Source organism: Acanthaster planci, linkage group LG01 (genome assembly GCF_054643075.1).
Source record: "Acanthaster planci isolate LZ-2023a linkage group LG01, COTS_SCS, whole genome shotgun sequence".
Classification (NCBI taxonomy): Eukaryota; Metazoa; Echinodermata; class Asteroidea; order Valvatida; family Acanthasteridae; genus Acanthaster; species Acanthaster planci.
In genome coordinates, this window is record NC_141777.1 from 39,866,227 (window position 1) to 39,893,144 (window position 26,918).

Genomic DNA, 26,918 nt, shown 5'->3' on the forward strand with positions numbered 1-26,918 from the left:
ATGCATTCCCTAACCCCATGATCCCCCATTCTTCATGATGCCCCCATGATGTCCCCATCCCCATAATGCCTTCATCCTCCATGATGTCTCAAACGTGGTCTTATACATGTACATGTACATTCTACTGCATGGTGCATGTTTGCATTTCGGGTATTAAATTTTAATTCCACAGTGTACAGATCTTTTGTGCACCAACGTACAGTATACGTGCGTGTACATACAGGTTGATTGTCCTTGGTTTTAATTTGACTGATAATATGCCAATACCATGTGGTAGTACTGGTAGCATGAACCAGTATAATTTTACGGGCCCATTCATTTGAATGCCTTCTGTGTGATCAGCAATGACATCAAATGCTGAGTTTCCCCGAATTCAACCTTGAAATGTGTTTAGCTTTGATCTGTTCCTGTATTTGAAAGTAATTAATTGTTGTGTTAATTTAAAGATTGCATCGTGTCCTAAATTGGCACTTACATGGTTCGGGGAAATATTGGGAAGCCAACCTTGAATTATGTGTTGTATATGGCATCTGAACAATGGGAGGGATAATTGGTGTTTAGGTCATGAAGGGTCAGCCTCTGGTTGGTACCATTTACATTGGCTTAGTTGCATTTCCCCCATTCATAGCTGTGTGCATCCTTATATTGCTTCATCACTTTAAATTGGGGGTGGTGGTGTTATATGTATAGGCAAATAGCCATTTTAGAGACATGTAGTCCAACAGACTTTTTTTCTCAGAACTCCTGGTTGTTGGAGATTTACACCAAGAGGCAGGTGGATGGGGCTTAATGTAGGACCACCTGTACTGGAAAACAGGTCAATTCATAGTTAATTAAAGTGTAACTCGGTTCACAGGCTGCTGCTACAGTAAGTTTTCTGTTTTTAACAACAACATTAAATCTTGCAGTGTCTTCACTAATCATTGTAATTCTTAGTACTTGTGCATGGTGACTTTGACAGATGTGGAAGAGGAGGTACATGCATGCAGGTGTGTACATTTCACAGGCATTCTACCTCACCACCCAGTGGTAAGGAGGGATCATGATGGAGGTTGTCCACTTGTCTCCTATGCCCACACTCTTTTACTCAAGGTAAAGATGGGTCATGTGTACAGAGGTGGTAAATGTAACCCACATTACAACAGATCTCTACCAAATGTCTACCTTCACTTGCAAGGAAAGGCCATGGTCATATATACGCATTTACATGAAGGTTCATCCATGTACCATTACATGTATGAGAATGATATGAATACATGTATCCATTACATGTACGCTGTTCATTTCAAGTGACAACAAATTTAGGGAGAGCTTGTAATAAATTTGCTATATTGCTTTTTTTCCGATTTAAAAGTAGTTTTCCCCCAGTACAGTGTCAGTGAGAACCACTGCCATTGTTAGTAACTACATTGTACAGACTTATGAGTCAAAGCAATTTAAAGGGTTTTTTGTTTGGTCCAAGCTCTTGCACTACAACTATTCATATCACACTGACCACTCATGCTGGTGTGTCACCTAGGCTTCAGCTATGAGAGCTCGTGGAAATAGTCAACTTGTTCATCCCTCTGGCCAGAATTGTGCTAAAAATAAGTCCCTTCAAAAAAATTAACTGAAGAGGAAAAATGGATGACCAGGACTTGTCAGACCAAACAAAAACTGCCATCAAATCAGTTATATCTTCTTTTTTTTCCTTCTCTCTTTGGGAATCATGCAATCTCTTTGCTTTATCTCCCACTGATACAGATTTTCCATTGGTCATTATTTATCTTGATGTTGGTTTACGCATTCCATCTCCCTGTGCCAGGCTTTTCCCAAGAACCAGTAGACATGTCTGGACATGTCCATCTCGGTTCTTTTTCTCGCAGTCCCTCCCCCCCTTTGAATCTGGCCTTGCTGTTGACATCACCTGATCGGTCGTATGCATTATTAAATTGCCATTCTTAAGTGTCGTCGTTAAGTCAAGCTATAGAGAGCAAGATTACACTAGGTTGGTGCATGAGGGCCAGAATAGCTCACATGAGGTTTGAGCCATCGTGACAAAGTTGGACACTGTGATAGAAATGGTGAGACAAGGGGATAGAAGTGACACATAGCAAGGGTTCTTGGACCCTGGCCAAAATGAGGGAACGATGACTGCTTTGGTTGTTGGGGTTGCAAATTTTCCTTTTTTTCAGCTGTAGAACTTCAGTTTATGTTCAGTGAAAGAGAAATTGCTCTAATGAGATGATGGACATAAGGTGTGCAGTGTTAAGCTTTTTTTGGCATTGAGCATCGATGAGTTGACAGTTTAATGTGAATTCATTTTTTGGATGGATGAATATTTCTCAGAATATGAAGACAAAATGGAGGAATCTGAGAGGAGAAAGTAATAAAGTCAAGTACATGTAAAAAGCTGGCTGAATATGAAGGTAGGATATCCCTGAGATAAACAAGTCAAGAAAAGGAAGATAGAACATTTATCAGCCAAAAAATAATTCAGAGAAGATACACATCTTCAAATTGAAACAGCTCCTTGTTGCTAGCATTTGCCTCCCCAGTTGTCAACAAAATAGCCTACTATTAACAAATTACATCAAACTGGAGTACCAGTTTGGCTTCAAGAGCCAACTTTGTCACCTAAAAACTGCATTTTGCAAAACTTTCCTGAGATTTGGATGCCATTTTGTTTAATTTCTTTGTTGGAATGACGTCACGCAGCGTCTCTTCTGGGAACGTCTACCTCTTGACGTCTTGCAGACCGTCTGCATTACAAACAACCATATGGAAACCAGACTTGACATGCATTAAGAAAAATTTGCTGAAACATTTTCTAGGTTACCCTCATGTGCGTATACATGTACACATGTACATAGTCATGCCTCATGCATGTCATGAGGTTTATGGCTGTGTGCCCAGGCCATTATTGTGTAAACAGGGTCAGCTCTTTTGTTAGGAATGTCCATGACAGAAAAGTGGAGACAAAAATTTGTCCTTATAATGTTTTTGGTCCCCAGTAGTATTCACATCTATGAAACACACACAAGTACACGTACATGGATAGGCATTCACTGAGCTAATGGGACAATTTCTATTGGTAGGAAAGTTGAGATTGAGTTGTGGGAACACACATTGTTCGCATAATGTTTTTTTCTCCTTACACCTAAAAGGGAAGGGGCAGAATCCACTCCCATTTTGACCCCATTTTCCTTCTGAAATCAAACACTCCCATTCTCAGGTAGCACCCATTTCTCCAAGACAGGTCAGTCACAGAGTATACTTTCCACTGGCTTGGTAATTGTTCTGAGGCTGGCATGTGTGGCCATGAACTTCAAATGATGATAACAACAAAACCATGTGTCATATTAAATAAAAACTTCACATTTATACTGATAAGGAGCATCTCTACATGGATGCTAAGTTTTAAAAATAAATTGTTAATGGGACAGTGGAGTTCTTAGCAGATGAATGAATGAGATGGTCCAAAATAAATCTGCTCTTTTGGGATTAAAATGTCATATTTCAGGACATGCGTTGTTACCATTAACCCCAAAACAACTTGCAGGTATGCCCTTCCCCATGTAAAGGGGAGTTTTTTGTTGAGAAGGTAAGAAATGCCTTGTAGGCAGTAATGTAGGGGCATATATTTATCACCATAATGTTGTTGGTCCCCATAACATTTATTTTTCAGGGTTTTTTTCTGTGAAGGGGACAACTTCTAAGTTGGAACCATGTTTTGGGATGAAATTTTGCTCCGTTAACATTTTTGGCTCTCAAAATGTGTACATTGCAACTCCTGTAGAAGTATATATGGGTAGGCCCTCACTATATAGGGGAAGTTTTCTAATGTTATAAATGAGGACCAACTTGTTGGGACATTTCTCTGTCCTCACTACATTCTTTGACCCCCAACCCCCTCGATGTACATGTACATGTGTAGTCCCATAACCTGGTAACCTGGTACATGTGTATGTGTTGGGAAAATGAGGACCAACTTAGGGAACTTCTCTGTCACCACAACATTCTTTGAGCCCCACCCCTGTAAGATGTACAACACCTGTATTCCCCATAACCTGGTACATGTATGTCTGGGCAGGCCCTCACCACATACAGGGAAGTTTTCTATTGTCAGTACATGTACATATACTGAAATGGATGCTGTATATACATGTACTGTGGAAATGAAGTGGGGAGCCCTCAGATGACATTAACGTCTCACAAGTTCATCTCAGGTTTATCAAAGGACCTGATCAAGTACAGTTTGTTGACCTTATATTTTGCGTGGGTGAGTGAACATACATGTACATGTAAAGCTTGTTTGTGGGGTGTTTTTGATTGAGCATCTATATGGTTCAATTAAAATGGAGGGCTTTTCCTTTGGGAATTCCAGTCACATCTGTTTGGCTTTAAGTTTGAAGCTGACTACATGCATGAATTCACATTTTGGTGCATAACGATCACTTTGGTGGTTTATAAGGATATTTGTGAAAAAGGCAAAAGTGCAAGTTACAGTATTTGCAATGGTTTTTGAAAATGTGCCTGAAAAAATGTAGCTCCATCTGTTGACCATTAGACAAGATCAGGTGAGCTCACAGCCTCACATGAATGTTTACATTGTACAAATGGAAGCATTCTTCCTCACTGAAGATGAATAAGAGAATTTGGGTTGCTGTTCATGTATGTGCAGTTAAACCAGAAATATTTCAAAATAAATTCCTTTAAAAAACAAATATATGTACATTCAAATTTTGATACCTTTGCACATCATTTGTACCCAGTAATCTAACCATTCATGTTTGCAGTAGCAATCTCTTCTACTAAACGCATAAAAGGAGTGCAGTCCATCTAGACAGCTTGTTTGTATGATCAATGTACTACATTCTATGTGTTGATGCTGGACCTTTGGTCAGTGGTTATAACCTACATGTACATGTAGAGAATAACAGCACATTACCACCCTTGAAGACAGTCATGGGCATGAATAAAGCATCCCTATTAATTTACTTCTGCTAGGATAAATTCTCCATGATGAGTGATCTAGATTTGTCCAATGTTTACAAGTTGATGTTTGCCAAGCATCAGTAAATCGTAAAGTTATACCACCAAGTCTGGTTTTGTCATTAGTTGCACTTCATGAAGCAATTTTGTATTAATATGCCTTGATTTCACCTGGCTTGTTGGAGTTTTTCATTACTGTTGTGCATCCAAACACAAGTTCCTAGTAGTTGTTAGTGTAAAATACTCACCATACAGTATCAGACATAAAGAAGTTCCAGCTGGTTGTTAGTGTAAAATACTCGATCGTCATACTGTGTCAGCCATAAAGGGGTTTCAGCTTGTTGTTGGTGTAAAATATTCACCATACAGCATCAGATATGAAGGGGTTTCAGCTAGTTGTTGGTATAAAATACTCACCATACAGTATCAGACATAAAGAAGTTCCAGCTGGTTGTTGGTGTAAAATATTCGATCGTCATACAGCGTCAGCCATGAAGGGGTTTCAGCTGGTTGTTGGTGTAAAATACTCACCATACAGCATCAGATTTGAAGGGGTTCAGCTGGTTGTTGGTGTAAAATACTCACCCTACAGCATCGGATTCGAAGGGGTTCAGCTGGTTGTTGGTGTAAAATACTCACCCTACAGCATCGGATTCGAAGGGGTTTCAGCTGGTTGTTGGTGTAAAATACTCCCCATACAGCATCAGATATGAAGGGGTTCAGCTGGTTGTTGGTGTAAAATACTCACCATACAGCATCAGATATGAAGGGGTTCAGCTGGTTGTTGGTGTAAAATACTCCCCATACAGCATCAGATTTGAACGGGTTCAGCTGGTTGTTGGTGTAAAATACTCCCCATACAGCATCAGATATGAAGGGGTTCCAGCTGGTTGTTGGTGTAAAATACTCACCATACAGCATCAGATATGAAGGGGTTCAGCTGGTTGTTGGTGTAAAATACTCCCCATACAGCATCAGATTTGAACGGGTTCAGCTGGTTGTTGGTGTAAAATACTCCCCATACAGCATCAGATATGAAGGGGTTCAGCTGATTGTTGGTGTAAAATACTCCCCATACAGCATCAGATTTGAACGGGTTCAGCTGGTTGTTGGTGTAAAATACTCCCCATACAGCATCAGATTTGAACGGGTTCAGCTGGTTGTTGGTGTAAAATACTCCCCATACAGCATCAGATATGAAGGGGTTCAGCTGATTGTTGGTGTAAAATACTCCCCATACAGCATCAGATATGAAGGGGTTCAGCTGATTGTTGGTGTAAAATACTCCCCATACAGCATCAGATATGAAGGGGTTCAGCTGGTTGTTGGTGTAAAATACTCACCATACAGCATCAGATTTGAACGGGTTCAGCTGGTTGTTGGTGTAAAATACTCCCCATACAGCATCAGATTTGAACGGGTTCAGCTGGTTGTTGGTGTAAAATACTCACCATACAGCATCAGATTTGAACGGGTTCAGCTGGTTGTTGGTGTAAAATACTCTCCATACAGCATCAGATATGAAGGGGTTCAGCTGATTGTTGGTGTAAAATACTCCCCATACAGCATCAGATATGAAGGGGTTCCAGCTGGTTGTTGGTATAAAATACTCACCATACAGTATCAGACATAAAGAAGTTCCAGCTGGTTGTTGGTGTAAAATATTCACCATACAGCATCAGATTTGAACGGGTTCAGCTGGTTGTTGGTGTAAAATACTCCCAATACAGCATCAGATATGAAGGGGTTCAGCTGGTTGTTGGTGTAAAATACTCATCATACAGCATCAGATATGAAGGGGTTCCAGCTGGTTGTTGGTGTAAAATACTCACCCTACAGCATCAGATTTGAACGGGTTCAGCTGGTTGTTGGTATAAAATACTGAAGAAAACCACTTCTGTTTTTATGCTCGCAAATGGTAAGCCTTTCAATTTCTTCAAATTTGAAATGAATAAACAGCTCTTGATATATTGCATGTCTTTTCAAAGGTTTAATATGTGATGTTTTGACGTATGTTCTCATTACAACTGCCTTTGTGAACCTGGATTTAATGTTTTCATAGATGATAAACAAACTCTGAACTTGCAGTGAACTTTGATAATTCATCAAGAGGCCCAGTTTGTTGGTAAGCTGACTTCTCCAAGGCTCAGAGTACATGTAGATGACAGACACTGTGTTGTGACCTCAGCTTAAATCTGGGCCATCTTCTGGTTTAACCATCAGTAAAATGTTGGTCCAGACATAGAATTAGACCATCTTATCCCTACAGCAGACTGTGTAACTGGGGAATTGACATTTTGCAGAATAAAGAGTGCTTTGACTCAACTTCCATTCTTTGTGGTGATATAGGTTTCAGCTTTCTGTGCACTATAAAGGATCATTGGAGTGATTTTTTTCTCAGAATTACTTTTTGGGCATGTTTAAACTTTTCTTCAATGACAAGTCTTTTGGAAGTTGCTTTACTATTTCTTAAATTTTTACATTCTTCCTTGTGTATATGTGAAAGTATATTCTTGGCATTACATGTGTCATTGCCAATCTCCCACCTAGACCGGTGCTACTCTGCGTATGTAGTGACTGTTTGGGTAGGTAGAGCACCATAGACTCCTTCCCCGCAGTAAGTGTGCGTCAGGTCTACTAGAGAATACCTGCCCAAACCGTCCTCACTCACCCTTCCTCCCCACTCTGGCTCTGACCTTTTGAGTCGCTTTAGAAAGAAGGACGATCATGGTGGCGAGGCTGCGCTGCATTGTAGGAGGTCAGGTGCACCACAGGTGATCAAATCTTTCAGCTTATCAATAATTGGCGCGTGGGAAATTTGCATATATAGTGACTGGGTAGGTATTGTCTAGTCGACCTGACCCACACTTACTGTGGGGAAGGAATTTTAAGCATTTGAAATTAACTAAACTTTTCCAGACAAGTGAGGTCACTGTGAGTGCAATGTAAATCCATCATGCTCAAAGTTTGAACCTCAAATGTGCTTTTTGAAAACATTTGTAAAAATGCTCACTATGATTGCTAAATTGCCAAAGGAAATGGAAATCTTTGATTGCAAGGTATGATTTATTGCATGCACAAATCAATGCAGTATTGAGATTCAGTGCCTCAGGTTACATCACTGTTTTATTCATGAATATGCAAATTCACATTAGCATAAAATTGAAAGGGCCCCAAAAAACAAACAAAAATAGCAAAACACGAAGGTCCAATATCAAGGATTTAAGCAAAACGTTTCTATGACATGGTCCCTTTAATGTCATAAGTAGGTTTAAAGCTTTCTAATTTGCTTCAAGCTATGAAGAAGTCCTGAATTTTTGTAAAATTGAGAATCAGTGATAAATCAGTTCAAATCTCATGGAACAAGTCAAGTCGGGACCTCTGTTATTATTTGGTTTGGTGTGGATTCCATTTTTTTAATTTAAAAATATTAAAAAGTACTCATAGAAATAGTGGTTTAGAGGAAGAATGAGGTATCTCTAGAACTGCTTAATGTTCTGTGGCTGAACTCAATCTCATTATAACTCAAAACTAATTCTTGTCACATTTGCTCATTCTAGGATTTGTTATGTCTTCTCAATTAGCAGCTTAACTTGATAGACAAGAAGGCTAATTGGTGTGGATTTAAATAACAATTACAAACAAATGGTTTGTCTAGTGATCTTCAAATGGAAAGTGTCTTCACAATATTTCATCTACCTTTCAACAAAGCACCTTGGAGGCCCAGTTTTGAGTTATATTGATGAAAAGGGGCTCTTGAAGCATTCAGTGTGAACATATTTTAGGGCCACATGTAAAGAGTAAGAGCAAAGTATTTCAGGTTCATTGCTTATGGGGCTTTCTTTCAAGATTCATTTCAATTGCATTGCTTGAAATCTGCTTGGTTTGTTTGTGAAACTGATTCCAAGACTAAGACATTTTTACTTAACAATTACAGTTTTATTTTCAATTCTGCCAATATGTCTGTTTTCCAGGCATGGTGTCATGATTCCCGTACATCTCATGCATCCAAAACTACTACATATAAGGTTGCTAGTCGACAGAATGAGGGATTTGTGACTTTATTACTCTTTGATTTGTATAAACATGATATTTTATGACCTTTTTTATTCTTAGGTTAAAAGATGTTGGATTAGAATCCCAGACCTAAAATTTCATCTCCAAATGCATATTATACATATCTGAACTAAAATGGCTGCATGACTACCATCAACAAGTTAGAGAAGGTTTTGAACATAAAGACTACCCTACTTCTGTGCCACTGTGAGGGAATTACTCATGGGAAAAAGTTGACCAAAGTGCAAAATTAAACATTCAAAGGAATTGTCATTACGAAGTCAATTCTGCCAGATCAACCTGTCAATTCCAAAGTTCTTTACAGCTTCTGTACCTACACAAGTCTTTAGATAATTCTTTGCAGTGACCAATAATCCCATATCACCTTGCCCAGGTTTTCTTGCAAAATATTCACACCAAGTCACCAACTCAAGAAATATAAGGAAACCTTTCACACTGAAATGAGTAGTCATCCAATAGTCTCAATTACAAAAACCCCTTTCTCCTCTAAACTCTTTCTACCTTAGTATAATGTTCGGCCACTCTTTTTGAAGTGACAATTAGTTTATATTCTATACTGAATGTTTGCTGAGCAGTTGACGTGGAAAGAACATTTGCATATACATGTACATCTCTAAAATCTATTTTGTCTTTGCACATTCACCTTTTTTTACCTAGAGATTTCTTTATGTGGACAACAAAGGTCAGAAACTGTGCTTTACTTGGAGCTTTAATCTACATGTATTCCAAGACAAGGCATTGGACACAGAATGAGCTTCTAATGTACTGTACCATATCTGTACTGCATTGGGAGGAATATGTCATGTCACATGATCTACAATTCACCAATCAAATGATGGGGGTTAAATTTAGTATTGGTATTGATTGAATTATTTTCATCCACTTTGCACAAACCACTTGTATCATGGTTTTCATGAGGTGTTTTTTTATTTTGAAACAAGACTGCATCCATATACATGTACATACCTCACTTTCTGGTCGCTCTTTCTGTCCAAATGTACATTTCTCTATGTTGACATTTGTTATTGATCACTGAGTTGAATGTACATGTATGGAGGCTATTTGAACTGACAGTGATTAGACTGTGTACTCACACATGTCGCTATGTATATGAGTTGACTTTGTTCAGTCTTGCTGTGGGAACATTAATATTCTGTGTACATACATGTATGATCATGTACCACTCACATGTCACATGTCTTGCTCTTGGCAGTTACATCCTCTCATAGAGCATGACTGTGTTATGACTTTAGGATAGCCTCCTGTGTGGATGAGTGATTGTGCACATGATAAAGAAGTTAGTAAGGATCAAGGTCACTCTCTTGCTGTTAGTCTTATACTTAAAGTCAGACTGTGGGTTGTTACTTACATGTAAATGTTAGTGAATCTCAGTGGGAACTGGTATTGGACAGGTGACTGTTACACATAGGAATATTATGTTTCTTGTTGTGTTGTGGGCATTGCCATTAGGAGTTTGTGTCGTCATTTGCACATTCACACTGCCAGTGAATGAGATGCAGAATTCAGTGTCAATATAACCATGGCTTAGAGGCACTGAAACTATGGCAAATGGTTGTGGGCATACAAGTATCTTTTCATAGTTTCTTCCCATTTCAGTTACCTTTTAACCTCACTGTATTACATCTGTTATTTTCTCATTTGATTTATTTAATTTGTTGGATCCCCTTGTCTATGTCTCATTTTCTTCATGTCTTATTGGTGAATGTCCAGAAATAAGGACAAAAATAAAACAATCCTTAAAAGAAACCAGCATTGAAAAAGTTAAGACCATATTCTAAGGATTTCACCTGTAGTATCAAGTGATATTCCGTAAATAAGCCATTTGGGAGTTAAATTTGAATAAAATCTGGTGTACTGAGTTATCTGACTGCACATAAACATAACGATTTGACTTTCCCAGACCAAAGACACTATACATCGTGATTCGGGGCAGGTTTTTGCATAGTGATCACCATCTCTGGAATGGACTGGTTCCTTTGTACCCTTCTTATCCATTGAGAACAGTGTATTGTTGCAAGGAGTCTCTCATGTAACTAAGCAAAAGCTTGCCCCGAATCACGAGGTATAGCAACAGTGGTTTTAGTAAGGAGAATTCAAGTTGTTATGTTCACGTGAAGTTAAAGAACTCAGTGTACCAGATATGGGTCAGAGTTAACTCGCAAAAGGCTTATTGGCCAGGATGCAAAGACTTTTGATGTTTCTACATAGTGAGCTCTGTCTAGTCTAACCCTTCATTAGCAGATTGACGGCTGGAGGTACCGTGACACTGTAGAATGTTAGACCTGTGCCAGGCTTGGGTATCTGGGTACCAGGTATCGGTACCATGATACTGTAGAATGTTAGACCTGTGCCAGGCTCTGGTATCTGGGTACTGGGTATCGGTACCGTGACACTGTAGAATGTTAGACCTGTGCCAGGCTTGGGTATCTGGGTACCAAGTATCGGTACCGTGACACTGTAGAATGTTAGACCTGTGCCAGGCTTGGGTATCTGGGTACCAGGTATCGGTACCATGATACTGTAGAATGTTAGACCTGTGCCAGGCTCTGGTATCTGGGTACTGGGTATCGGTACCGTGACACTGTAGAATGTTAGACCTGTGCCAGGCTTGGGTATCTGGGTACCAAGTATCGGTACCGTGACACTGTAGAATGTTAGACCTGTGCCAGGCTCTGGTATCTGGGTACCAGGTATCGGTACCGTGACACTGTAGAATGTTAGACCTGTGCCAGGCTCTGGTATCTGGGTACCAAGTACGAGTACCTTCCCGTTGGTATTAAAATCCTGTTCCATTTTTTTGTGCCCAAAAAATGCATAAAATGTGTGTGAGCTTTGAAAGAGAAGGGCAGAATTGCTGAAATACCCGGTCTCATGGCGATAACTTTTGTCACAATTAAAGGTACATGCATATGTAACACTTTCTTCAATAAAAAGGTGAGGGAGATTTCTCTTCAACATTTAGAACAATGTTTTGGGCACATGGTCTGCCGGGATTGCACACAGTACCATTTGTTTATATTTTAAAGGTACCCAGGTACATGCAAATGTACCCAGTTTTGACATAAAACGGGTACCTGGTTCCCAAAATACCTGTAAACGCACACGTCTAAAATGTCATGAAAGTGTTAATTACTTAGCTACTTCCACATGGTGAGGTATTTCTTTTAACATATTACCACGTCTGAACAATTCTTGTGAGAAGAATTAATTATATAAATGAGATGTATTATGATTAAGGGATTACCCTTGGGTGGTAAGTCATAATAAGTCACACCCCACTAACATTGTGACTAAGGTATGATATGTAAACAAAGTCACTCATCCCTTGGAGAGAGTCATGTTTCTTCCTAGGTTTCTTCACATTCATGACCAGTGTTCCACCTTTATCATTGCGCTTCACCCTTTCTGACAATTTTTTGCACAGCAACAAGTCTTAACATGCCTGCCTAAAATGGCTCTCTCAGTCCTCGAAAATCGACACTTTAAAAAGGATTCTTATTGTGACTAACTCCAGGCAAATGATGGGCTGAGAAGTGTGCGGTTATGCTTTGACATCACAGATCCATTTTTCCTCTGTGTTGCTTGAAGTGTATCTGTGGTTTGTTTCAAATGAGGCAACACGTGATTAAGATGGTTGTCATTGCATCAGGTGTCCCTCAATGTGGTTGCACAGAGGTTACTGGTTAACTGGGTTAGTGAGATACAGATATAGACTATGGGAATTACCCCTTGGTTGATTCATAATGTATCAACAATTTAACAGATGTTGTACTAGACTGAACTTTCCATCCTGTTCAGGAGAACCTAGTGCCCCAGATTTTTGAGACTATTTTCACATGGTAAGATTTTTTTCATCAGATGTAAAATCTTTGGAAGATTTGTAAGGAGTTAATTTATAGAAATTTGAATAGTTTGAAATACTGCAAGCAAGAGAAAATCCCACATTTCTGATATATTTTCTTTTAAAAAGGCAAACTAGGACTTGTAAAATGTTAAAACCCGAGTGTTCAGGCCATTTAAGACCTGACCCACATTTGATTCTTTTACCCTGACCCATCATGCATGTACATGTACCATGTATTGATTCTTCCTTTGTCCCCCTATTCAGTAAAATTAATAAAAACTAATCATCGCATGTACATGCATAACACAGATATGCTAGATACATGAAGGACACCTATCCAGTTTTGTAGAATCATTTGTCTCCCAATAAAAGACTCTACAAACTGAATGCTGAATTCATTCAAAATCACTGGGATATTTTTGGGGGAGGTTTAAATAAAACACTTTTTTAGAATAAGCAAAGTGGAACACTTTAGGAGACAAACACCCTGGCGACATTGAAAGTTGAGAGGTATTTTATTGATTGGTGGCATCATTCTAGATTCCCAGGCTCATGGTCAAGTCTGTGGAATCCTTGATGACTGCTAGACTGCCATGAACTTGTTAATTGTTAATTTGTCAGATGACCATGACTAGTCACGTTCTCTCATCTGCAGACTGTAAATGATGCAGTCATTTCGTGACAAATTGTTTGTAACCTTCAGTTGTGTAGAGTAGCTGGAGTTCTAGACATTGGCTGAAGGAAAATTTCAAGTCTTCGGTGTTGTCTTTCATCTGAATTGTTGAACATTCTCAAAAATTACACAATTTGAATTTTTTACATGTGAAACGATAGCTGTGATTAGAATGAATTGAATGTTGCAATGAATTGTATTGGAGACCTTGTAAATTTTTCATTGAACATTATTTGGGCAAGTATCTATTCCCCTGTACTGCATGAAAGTGATTTATCACGGGGGGGGGGGCAACAGATCTCTGAAGTGCAGGTTTTTTTCACATAACTATGTTCACGCTTCTTTCTGAGAATTGTATCACTTCATGTGCACAATCTACAGTTGAGCAATTTTTTTGTCCTTGCACACATTGTGAAGCTGACAGGAGAGATCTGTTGATAAAATTGGCTCTCTCAAAGCCACAATCAACTGACTTATTGCTATGGATGTATCATACAAAATCCATATACCCATCCACCTGCAAAAATCTTGCAGAAATAGAAAAAAATATTTGGTTTTAACAGATTCTGCCCGCCAAGAATTGGTTTTGGGCCAAATAAGTGGACATAGACTTCATATTGCTTCTTCTTAAAAGTGCACAGCCCATCTGCACATAAATTCCACTGTTGTCGAAATCATTTGTCAAACAGATGTGATTTACTCAGACTTCAGTTCCCCTAAAACCTTCAAGAGTGCAGAGTGGTTATGTCCTCTTTACTTCATGGATTTACACGTAGGCTACTTTTCAGGTAGCACTTCATCTCAACATGTTGGGACATGTTGGACTTTCGTTCGTATCAAGTTCAGTCCTGCATTTCTGTAGGGATTTGTTTTTGTTCCTTTTTTGGCAAATTTTTCATCCCTAGATCTTGCCCAAGTTCAACAAATGGTTTATTAGGCCATTATATTGTTTTTTCTTGGCTGTCCATGTGTTTCAGTAGTACTGGCTGTGACATGTTTTGGAGCTTTATCCGGGGATATGACAGAAATACTGAGATCTTTTATTTGTACCATGTTTCCAAGAGAAACAAAAGTTCTGAGGTGAGAGCCAATGAAAACGTCCTGGCTGGCAAGACTGAAACCAACTAACTTCATCTTGTCAGAAAGTCTTGAAGTAAACTGATACCTTGGATGGCATGCTCTTTGGTAATTGGGTCACATTTTTATCCAGACATTTTTTATTTTTACAAAATTGCAACCATAATACTGGATAAGTATAAAACAGCCAGAAGGAAAATTGTAAAGGTTGTTTTCATTGATATTTATTGAATAATAAGTTTGTTATTGCCTAATATTTGGTCCCCTGGAAATAGATCATTCCAGCATACCTGCTGGCAGTGCTACCATTGTTTACATTCCAACCTGTGTTAAATTTAAAAATCAAAGTTGTTTGAACTGTTTTCTTGAATTTATTTCATGGAAAATGTTTACTTTACGTTGACACTCACCATATGAAGTCGGTACCTTTCTCTGGGTGACTGGAATAACATACAGGAGCACAAATTGAAGCACACCTTGAATGTACTGGCAGTACATTTATATGTACATGTAGGAGTGTATTACAGTGTTGTATGGTATAATTTGAAAAAGCATTTAAACAGTTCAGTGCAGTGGAAGTCAACTTACACCAATTGTTTAGCATCATATCTAATGTTTTACTTACAGTTTGACTGCCAAACCTCTCATTTCCTAAATTTCCAAAAAGATCCAAGTTTCTCGCTGTATACCAGATACCCATCTCTGATTCCCATGTGACCTATAGTCTGCTAGTTGGTACATGTATATCTAGGCCATCAGCTAGTATTTATGTAATTCCATCGATTCCTTCTCATTACCCAACACATCCAGAGGGTCTGTTGGCTTCATCTTAACTGCTACATGTACATGTACCTTCACTACTGGCTGCAAGGAAGATAACTCTATTTCTACTCCAGATTGTCTCATTTTAGCACTTTAGGATAAAAAACAGAAGTGGATGTCGATGCTTATTGGAAGCATTTGTCAAAACCCACGTTTTCATTCTGGAGAAGGTTACTGCTGGCACGGCAACAAAAAGTTAAACTGCTGAGATGAGAGAAACGTGTTTGTGCTCTTTAAGTCAGTTATTCAATCATGGTGAGGTTTTGCTGGCCACAAAAACTTGCCGCTGGCTTGTGGTAATAGTGATAGGACACATTGAATAAGGTCTTGCCAGCATTTGAGTGGATAGACTGGGCATCATTCCACTTTTAGCTTGCTTTGAATACATGTAGATGCTACTTTAGTACATGCAATAGCAAACCCTTAACTTAAGAAAAAAGGTTTAAGCTTTTAACCTATCCATTTTCAGACAGCTGTAGAAGAGACGAGAGAGGGGGGAATGTTCTCTGTTAACACACACACATGCAATCCTCCCTTCAAAATTAGTTTCTTTATTAGTTTCTCTTCCCTTTTCCATTTATTTTTGTATGGTTCATTGTGGCTGCTGCAAAGATGAAAGCCAAAAATGAAAAAAAAACTGAATGAAGTTGTCATGGCAACCAGGTATGTACATGGGTAATTCCAGAAATTAAGGGTCCAAAAGTGTGACATTTTTGTGTCCCTGTTACATCTGATCTTTGTTATTTAACATGGAAATATCATTTGAATTGATTTCAAACTATAACTATTTATTTGGCAGGTAATTTGCATTAATTTATCACTCTTGGAAATTAGAAAATGTGTTCTGAACTTACAAAATCATAATGTCAGATATGACATGGACACGAAAAAACGAAGGACCCCTGATTTCTGGAATTACCCACATACAAGTATTTCTTAGCAACGCCACATCTTCCCTGGAGAGGTGCCTTATTTTCTTCGCAAAGTTTCTCTGCAAATTTCTCTAAAAATAGAATGCCACATGTAGGAATTTAAAACAAATTTTGTAACTTTGCTATTTCAGCTACAACTGATTGTTTCTACAACTGCACTTAAAATTTCAAATGCATTTTTAAGGATTATATGGGCCACTTATTATTGCAGGGTATTCAGGCCTTGAGCTGTGTTTTCTCCACCTTTGATCAGGCCATGACCTTATCAAAACATTGCTCCAATAGTTGGTACACCTCCCTCTGGAAAGACTCACACCCCCTGTGGATATTCAACAGCATTTAGCATTTAGGTATGAAACTGACCTGGCAAAAGATTCCAGGGTCATTTCCCAGGGTAGTATTTACTGGAACATTTGTCAGTTATTTAAGTCTGGGAGGCCAGCGCAGTGCAGGGACAGTTCTATATATGCAAATAAGCTTTAATCTGTAGCTGGGCACTGTCAAGCATCTCTTTGCTTTGACCACTCACTTACTCTTGATTGGTTGAATTCTACATGCTGAATCATCATGTGAGGTGACCTGAACAAAACTGCCCATGGCCAGTCAGGGTTCTTTTGAATAATTATACATCATGTAAATTGCGCCCCCCACCCTGTGAGATGTAGGCTATGTTCAGAGATAATCCAGAGAGGTGATGTATCTTGCACATGTACTCAGGGAATCTTAGTTTGTATAGCGTATAATTCCACCAAACTAATATTTAAATCTCACTTTACTCTTTTAAGACATTACACACTACAGTCTGTGTTTAACAGGGTGACTGTTAAAATTGTCAATAAATCATCTTTGCTTATACAGGTTTGAGATTGGCAGAAGTATTCTGAGAATCTTCGTCATGTTTCGTGCAAGTTAAGACTTGCAGGATGACAGAATAGAAAGCCATGGCACCTGCAAACCTGCATATTTCATTAGCCTTGAGATGAGTGTTGTCATCTTTCTTTAAAATTGCAAGGTGTTTGCTTTGTTTCTTTGGAGCTGAGCATGCAAACTCAGATTGTCCTACTGTGCCTTCTTGGACCCTCCCCCATTACAAGGTAGTTTAATACAGATTACATGCAAGTAGTGTCCTACTGTGCCTTCTTGGACCCTCCCCCATTACAAGGTAGTTTAATACAGATTACATGCAAGTAGTGTCAATGCTATGAAACTAATTTACTTACAAGTCTGAACCTGTAGAATTAAAATTTTGCATACAGTAGAAAGTAAAAGAAACTAACCAAGTGATTTTTAAGCAAGAATATAAATATAGAAAGGGTGTTCCCCTGCTCACCATATCCTCGCACACAGTAGTTGTATCAGTTTGTTATAGATATGACATTAAGATGTGAGCTACATGTACATGTACATGTAGATAGGGTACCTTGAGACACCATTTCAAATTTGCTTAAAATGGTACATGTTCATGTACTTGAGCTTGATTCAGTGTAAGTTGACACTGAATTGGTTTTATCTCACCACTAAATACATGAGGGTGGGTTTAGTTTCAGAGCAAACTTTTTTTAAAATTTAGTATGATGTCTGAACAGTTTAAGCTAAATTGTCGCTTGTTTTAGCCAGTGCAGTTGACTTAGAATTACGTAACTGTCTTGCTGTGGTGTGTTTTTGTTGGTAATCAAGTGTGGTATCAAAGCATCCTGCATACACGCCAGGCAGGCGCTAACGCAGTGAGGGTGCTATTGTCCAATATGCACATGTACATATTGGTACTCATGAATGTAATTTTACATTTTACGTTGTCATTTGACTGACTCCTGTTGGTGATTGTTGAACTACCAGTTCAGCTGTTGTAAAAACCTGCCATAGAAATCATTTCTAAGCAATTCATTGTCATGGCCATTTAAGGCTTCTGATAGTATTGAAGAAGTCTGAGCAAGTGGCAGATGTAGATCCCTATCTCTAATCCTGCCATGGCAAATATGTTGTCTGGTATTGCAACATTGAAAATTTAGCAGCTATCATTTTTCTTTAATTGACATTCTGAGTTGACTAAAACTATATGAGTTGATGCTCGCCAACTCGTTTGAATTGTCTTTTCCTTGCAATTCAATGCTCAAGCTGAAGTGATATTTTGTAGTTCTTGTAGAAAGCGTGTTCTTCCTGGGTGCGTTTTATACTGTCATGCAAAATACATTTCTGTGGTTGCACTTCAAGGTCCCAATATGCAGAGAAACTTGACCAGGAAACAATTTAATAGGATACATCCGGCGACAAAATGCTGAATTTTTAATTGACATTTCATTTAATTGGTGTTCCAACATGATGAAGTATTTTCCAGCGGAACAAACACTTCAAGAGTTCGAAAGTAAGAATGTGTTGGAACATTAACGGTTTGGTAATTTGCTGCAGTGTACCATTATGTGGTTATATGTATGTACATATACATGTATGTGTGTACACATGATCAAGTGTATGCTTTATGTAAATGAGTGGAAATACTATTTTACCCCAAGAAAGAGAGGTAATCCACTTTGAGTTTAACTCCCATCATTAAAATGGTATATGGTTCTGTTCCTTATAATTTGATGACCAACACCTATCATGAGCAACCATTTTAATCTTTGCAGTTATAGCTAAAATGCCATATGACCATAGCCATGTGTATGTGTTTACTAGCACTGGTATGTACCCCTTCTTCTCCAAGGCAGTACTGGTACATGAACTCTACAAAGTAATCTTTGGGTTTGTATAACTTTTGAAGGAAATATTAAGGACATTGGAGATGAGTCCTTGACCTGCAGGAGTAGCTTCTCAAGGAGTATGAGTGTTCATTATGAAATGCATATAATTCTTTTTTCAATTCTGTGCATGGTGTTAGCTTTGTAATGCGTACTTAAATTGACTGCAGTTCACAGTCACATGAGACACTTGAGTGCTTTGATGTGGCAATAGTTTTCATGTTTCACTTGTACATGTACTAAAGGCAGAATTACACATGGAGCCTCTTTGCCAGGTGTGACTTGATGAATATGATTACTTTATCAAAAGGTTAAAAACATTCATCTTTTCAAACTTTTGCTTTTAAAACAGGTAGGTCACTCACCTGGATAGTGTACTGCTTCTGATAATGCCCCATCTTTGCTGAAAGCATTTACTTTGATGGTGACTTGGCTGAGGATTAGATTAACTAGTGTTCCAGAAACTTGATAGCACACTCATCAAAAACCTGTTTTGATCAGGGATCTTGATCCTAGGAATGAGAATATAAATATAGAAAGGTCTATTGACACTAAGCCTGAGGCCACTTACATAAACTAAGAAAGAATAGTGGATTCAGGGGTTTTCCTGTAGCTTGTCCCTTGTCAAGCAGATACTTTGATGGAATGGCAATATCTACTCTGAAGTTTGAAATCAGTTTCCTTCTTTTAGTTCTGACAGTTTGTATGTCTGTTTTCTATCCTTAAACATGCTATATTCACCTTTTGAATGAAAAAGAGTGTAAACAACACCGGTAAGAATGATATATATTATAGATATATATAGAAAGAGATAATTTCTTTTGTTACCTCAAAAACCATGTTTGTTTTGTTTGTGCATGGTTATTGGTTGACAGTTAGTACGGCAGTGCCACGACAGTATTGCAATCCACATTATACACTCTCACATTTGACAACGAAATTTCAGAAGAATTGTTTTTGCCCCCGGACAACAGCAGGAAATTTGAACCAACTTTTAAATAAATAAACTGATTGTAATGTTGTAACATTTCTTTTCTCTCATTTATACAGTGCACCAGACCCCTTGTTTTACAAGCACCATTTTTTATCAAATGAAGGACGTATACACATTATTATAACATCTAACCTATAACTGTGCATAAGGTTAATTTAAAAATGTTTCAAGGTTATTTTTGCAGAACCTGTCCATAATAATTCTTGGTAACTGTAAAATCTGCATCAACAATGTTGGAAGGATTTTCAAAGTGGTATCAGCCATTAATAGACCGATCCACGAAGTCCTGGCCCAGTGTGTTCTACCATGGGGGCATCCCCCCCGGTCAGAAATTCTGGTGGGGCGCTGGTTCCCATGCCCCCCTTCCACTGCTTGTGCTCAATGTGTCATTCCCCCTGTGGTAATTTCTAAGACATGAGCCTTAGAAAGGAAGTACTTTCACCAAAATGACAGCATCATTTGAAAAACACTTGAACATTCCTGACTTTCATCTTCTGCTAATAACCTCCTCTCCTCAATAAAAAAAGTCTTGCGAAGTTGCGAGTCCTCTTCACTTATGGCTGTTGGAATTGGGGAAATTTGATCAGTAGGGAAGAGGGTATAAATTAAAGATTCTTTGCTTGCAGGCATGCAGACTCAACAAGAACCACTTGAAAGAAAGGGAATGACAGATAGTATCTGGGAGTGGGAACTCTGCCCAAGACTGTTATAAAACACTTCAAGTTAGCCATGCAATCCCAGTACCTAACCCTACTCATGTCAGCTCATGTCGGTATGGTCTGGTTCTATTCCCTCTTCTTTCTGAAGGTGAAAGTTCACTAGCCTTCGGGGAGACGATTTATATAGTCTCAAAGTTAGTGGCTGCACTTGCATTATTTCTTAGAGCAAAACCACTCAGATTTGTTCTGAACTTAGTGCAAATCTTGCCTTGACTGAATTTATACATGTATTGCAGGTTTTGCTCTTACCCAACATGTATATATATTTTCAGTACTTGTCTGAGACCCTGTGAAAAAATTCACAAGCTTACTGGGGTGGAGACTCGAACCCATGACCTCCTGCTTACTATTGTAGTGCAGATGTCATAACCACTGGACCACTAAGCTTACCGGGGTTGGCTTGCCAGTCCCAGTCAGGTTTAGCAGTGGGTACCACAAACTATTAGATGTACTTTCCATTGGGGAAATGTATAGTTTGGTTAAGGGCAAAACCTGCAATATAAATTAACATCTTCCCAAGGCAGAGTACATCTTGAAAAATTGCCATGACTTTTTCATGCTAAAATTAATAGAAAATGTTTGATGTAAAATTCCAGATTCTTTTAAATGCCAGATGTTAAACTGAATATTTTTACATGTTTTATATGCCTTTCCATGTCTTCAATGTCAAACCGGCACGCAACATTAAAGCTTTTATTAATAAATGTATTTCAACCTGTCTTATCAATGTAATTGCACAAACTCCTTTAGGACTCTAATCATATATCTGAAGCAGACGATTACATTCTATCATAACTGTGCATTGTATACACCCAAGTGAGTCTCATATATCCCCGTAAGCTACATTTACTGTAGTGATCACTCTCCTCAAATGAACTCACATTTTTTTCACCGTGTATGTCCTGTTTCTGATGTTACCTCTTGGAAATGACATTTTGGCCAGCAGGTTTGGCTAGCAAAGATATTCAGCTCAGTTTTCTTGGATTTCATCCAATTTTGCATCCTGGTATGATTTTTGTTGAACTGTCGAGTGGGATCTTTTTTTTCCATAGTTCGTCTCCCTCTTGTGTCTCTATTTCAGTGGAATTGTATTTCTATTTTTCGGGGAAGTGCATCTCAGATTCCAGTCTCTTGTCTTTTCCTTTCCCCCATCTATGGTGCGTGACTACCTCCCCTCCGACCCTAGAGAGAAAGGCTTCCTCTGACCATCTCCTATAACTGGCTTCATCCGCTCTGGAGAAGGGCATGTCCTAACACGTCCACTCACTTTCACAATGTGAGGCAGGGAAACATTCTAACCTACTGATAGTAATGAGGATAAAAAGAACAGAAAAGAAAGAGACAGGGATATCTAGGTCGTAGATTGCTTGTTACAGATCTCAAAATAATACATTGGTCTGTTACCAGTAGATCAGATGGATGATAGGCCTATGGCTCGCTCCAAACAGAATTGCATAGATTTCCTTTCAGCTGATTTGATTACTTAGGCTTTTGAATCCTCTGCTAGATATAGTTTGGCATGCTTCATTTGGCAATGGCTGTGTACAATTAGTAGTCACAGATTTGTCATCGTGTTATATTGACTCAGTAATCTTTAGTGCACAGGATGGATTGTTTGTTGAAAGTTAAAGTTCACTTTTGCGGGGCATAGTTTTCTTCTTAGATTGGAAATTTGTAATCAATAATGGCTCTAACTTTCAAAGTTCTCCTAATGAAAGCAAGTAACTGCAGTCTCATTATCCTTACCTTGGAAATGACTTTTCGTTATGCCAGTGAGAAAAAGTGATTTCTGTGTCAGCACATATTGAAGCACAATCTGCTAACAGGGATGCTCAGCATTATTCCTTCATGCATTACCCAAAATTTCTATTGGGCATCTCTCTCAGAGGTCGCTTTGTCTAAGTTCCCCCTGCACTCTGTTTTCCAATACAGGATTTATCTGATGAATACATGCAATCTGAGGAGGATTGCCAGTGGAACAAAGGTGGAAGAACGGGAGAGTTTGAACTTAAATGCCAAGGAAATCACTAAAAGTAAATCATTTAAAGGATGGTTTTAAGCTTTTTGTGGTTTTTACATTTTAATGATAATATTGGCCTGCTGACTTCAAGAAGCAGGAGTTTGTTGTAAAAAAAATTCACAATGAATTGCTGGGTTGTCGAATTGTCAATATCATCATTGACAGTAAGTCATTCTCATGTTGCAGTTACAATTGGTCATTCTCAAAAATGTTGCTCTGAAAGCTGTCTACTGGAGAAAATTGCATTCAATGTTAAATGATCACTACATCTTAAGCTTAGATTGTCATTATGTATGGGCCTAAATTTATCTTTGAAATGCTAAATGTTGCCAATTGATACCTGGATGGATGACTTTTGATTGGCATATGATGATGTTAGTGACTTGGATTGACTTTCACATATTATTGGCTTGGCATTACTTATGATTGGCTTATGATTTATTTGAGATGACTTGTGATTGACTTGTGAGGGATTAAGACTTGTGATTGGCGTATGGTTTTGGATGATTCATGACTGACTTGCGATGTGCATGGGATAACTTGTGATTGGCTCATGATTGGTTGCAATTCTGTATGCCATACTAATGTCACAGTGTATGAAACCTCACGTCTGGCATAAATTAATGGTACATGTACATAGTTTGATATCCTTACTGCAGGATTCCAATTAGGAATAATGTACTATCACATTCACATAGTCACTTTGGTGACTATCTCATACAAATGTAAGTTGAAGAAACATGCCATACACGATCATGAAATAAATAAAAAGCCACTCGTCAAGTGATCTTTTGTCATTTTAAGCCTTAAAACAGCATTCATTTTTGTGTCTGATCTATCAAACAAGCTATAAAAGACCACAAAACTCATAAAATACAAGTCAGTGAAACTTTGCAGGAAAAATAACTCAAGATAAGTTTAACTAATATGGTTAGAAGCCTAGACAAATAACTGCTGGTAGTTTCAAATTCTGCTTGTCACAGGGGTTGATTTAACTCAATAAGCTTGTCTTTTTTCAGATTTTGCCAACATAGTTGGAAACAAAAATTCACATTTTGCTCAAAGGTTCTGTAATAATAACCCTTCTTTTGTTGGCTCTAATTCCAGACTGCCTGGTCTAAACCCCAAGGAAAACTGGCAAAAATGTTCACACTCGACTAACTGTGGCACTGAACAAAAGATGCATTTCTTGTGCGAGCATGCACACTCAACCACTTTGCATAACCATCCTTATGTGGTATGGCTCACTAAACTGGGACACACACAGTGAACTCAAGGTAGACTGCATATTCATTAGACCTTAACTATTAACCAATGAGAATTAGGAAAATAAAATACACACTGAGAGCCTTTTTTTACAGGAAATTTGCAAGACAACATACACAAATCATTTGTTTAAAAAAACACACACAACAAAACAGGCTAAATGTGACAACCATAAGTGTAGAGATCAAGAAAGCAAGTGCTGAGAACTCTCAAGGTTCCAGCTGTCAGTTTCCATTGTTTGTATAGATTTGACTCTAAGTCTGAGCAGTTTGCCAAAAGAAATTATATCAGCATTGCATATAAAGTGATTTTTCTTCCAAATTGTTCATTTAGGTAAAACCTGGGCTTTATTCAAAATTAACCAACTGGAACCTTGACTGGATACTTTTACTTTGATCAACAGAGCCGAGAATCATGCTTTAATTCTCTTTTGCCACTTCAAAAGTGCATGCATAACTTCAAAAAGAACTTCTTTCAAAAAGGACAAAGGGACTCAACATGACTCATATTTACATGGATTGATGTGAGTGCATCCTTCTTCTTGTACTGGTAGTATTCTGTTGTAGCAATTTTGTATTGGTGCTTGTCCGAGTTTCTGAGATACTAACCTGTTCTCAGCTTTTGTAACTGTGTCCTGCAGTCCAATTTGGTTTCCCAAGACAGACCTTTATTCTTCCTCTGCAAACTGTATGGTTCATACCGTTGAGGGTTGAATCTCTTGTGGATTGACAAGAAGGCGTTAAGAGAATGTCATTGGTGCATGCCAGTTCATTAGGTAGAAACCAGACTGCCTTCTTGTGACATGAGAAGTTGCCAGTCCCAAGTGACTGAAGCAAATTTACTGCCAGTGCTTACTGCGCACTTCCAACTTTATTATTTGTATCCTGACCTTATTTTTGTGTCAGTGAAAATTTTTAACACAGAGACCTATAAATTATAATCACAGATTGGAAAATATTTACATAAAATTGTGGTATTTGTAAGTCTGCATTCTCCCATCGGTAAAGATGGATTTCTGAACACCGGGGGAAGACTTTTGCTGCACGATTTCCATGGAATAAAGTCAGAATGAAGTGTGGCTGTCTGAAGACAAACTGGAGACTTGTTCACTCTCATCAGAAGGGCTTTCCAGGACTTTGTACTTTCTGTCATGTTTCTTTTTGTTGTTGAAGATGAAATGCCTAGGTTCTTTTTGAGGTATTGCTTAAACAAACAAACAAACAAACACCCCAACACCCCAACAAACAAACACCCCAACAAACAAACAAAACAAACAAACGAGCGAACGAGTGAGTGAGCAAGCAAGCAAGCAAAAGTGAGGAATCTCTTTTGTCTCAAGTTATGATGTGCTAATCCAGAGTTTTTAAGATCAAGAAAACTACTTTCTCAGGGAGTTTTGGGATGGCAGCTCAAACATTTGCAAGAAAGAAATGTGAAGCCTCTTTTTGTTTTCAGTCCTGTTTATCATATGTGTAAATCAATTTTCTCCCTGTTGTCAGAGAGCTGTAATGAGTACATTTTAATACAATGTACCAAGAACTGTTGTCTTCAGATTTTCATTTCTGACATAACGTATGGTACATGCAAGCCATAAATGACTTGTCTGCAAGCTGGCTGTGATGCCCAGAGGCAGTTGTCATCATAACTTTCAGTCCCAAAATAATCTCTGAAGTATCTCTGTGAATCAGTCCTTATTTTCAATAAAGCATTTTGATTTCAGGCTATACACATGTAGATAGCTGTCTGGTAAGCATCCCTCGTGTCATAATTTACCCTATTAAACCACCTGTTTAGGAGACTTTCCTGGCAGGAATAATCAATTGCTTGTTTACTTTTTTGAACAAGACAAGTAACAGTCATACTGAAGGGGAAAATCTGGGGAAGAAGTTTGAGCAGGTGCATTATGATAGATGCAACCAAGAACTGATTTTTATCAGATGAGATGTATTTGTTTCAAGTTCATTTCAAGAGTTTCATTTGTGGGACTAAAATTTTCATTTTCCTAACTTACAGTTGGGAACATAGTTCCATAGATTGTGCTAACTGGACTGTGATATCATGCCAATTCTTGAAGAAGAATTCACAGTGTAATCCTTATTAAACCTTTACATTCTTATTCAACTTATTAAAAAAGTTCAAAGCTGAATGCTTGTTACTGACAGGCCTACCTACAGTGTGAGTGCTGCAAGGTTCTCCGTGTTCTCATTCTAGCTTAATCCACCTAGGTTCTCTCTGCCTTCTGCTAGTAAGAAAATGCTGATCAATATAGCACAGCCTGTACAGGTCCTTGGGAATAGTAATAAATGCTTTGTCATTGTCGTTTTCCTATGCAGGTTGTGTATGGTCTCCCATTTGGTCCAGAGATTGACATGTGGTCCCTGGGATGTATCTTGGTTGAGGTACTCATTTCAAAGAGAAATAGAAAAAGTTAATAATTTTGATTTCATTTTCTTGTGAAGTACTGAATGATGGTGAAAATGGAGTCTTTTGCCACAATAAGTTGTTTCTGTTACATTCTCACATAACACTCAGGTACACTGTATGAGATATGTAAATATGTTTACAAAGAATGCTTTCAGAAAAAGTCCACCATGACTCCTAACAATAGAACCATTGTCTAGGTTACATGGCCCATAACACATAAGTGGTGGCTACATGCATTGAACAAATTGCCAGTTTTGGGGTCCCTGTGCAAAGTTAAGTTTGGATTGAAAGTAATAAACATATTTTATTTTATTCTAGCAGAACAATTATAGAAGTGAAT

The 26,918-nt window shown here is 38.3% G+C and overlaps 1 protein-coding gene across 8 annotated transcripts in view; it reads left to right on the forward strand.

Moving 5' to 3' along the window:
- LOC110980534 (uncharacterized) overlaps nucleotides 1–26,918 on the forward strand; it is a 140,298-nt gene that overhangs the window by 98,867 nt on the left and 14,513 nt on the right. For 7 of the 8 annotated variants that reach the window (XM_087146451.1, XM_087146461.1, XM_087146439.1 and 4 more), the window contains one exon: nucleotides 26,488–26,553. In XM_087146451.1, the coding sequence (XP_087002577.1) occupies nucleotides 26,488–26,553 (66 nt within the window). Of the gene's footprint in view, nucleotides 1–2,348; nucleotides 2,409–26,487; nucleotides 26,554–26,918 lie in introns of those variants that run through there. The other variant, XM_087146457.1, reaches the window with a different exon arrangement.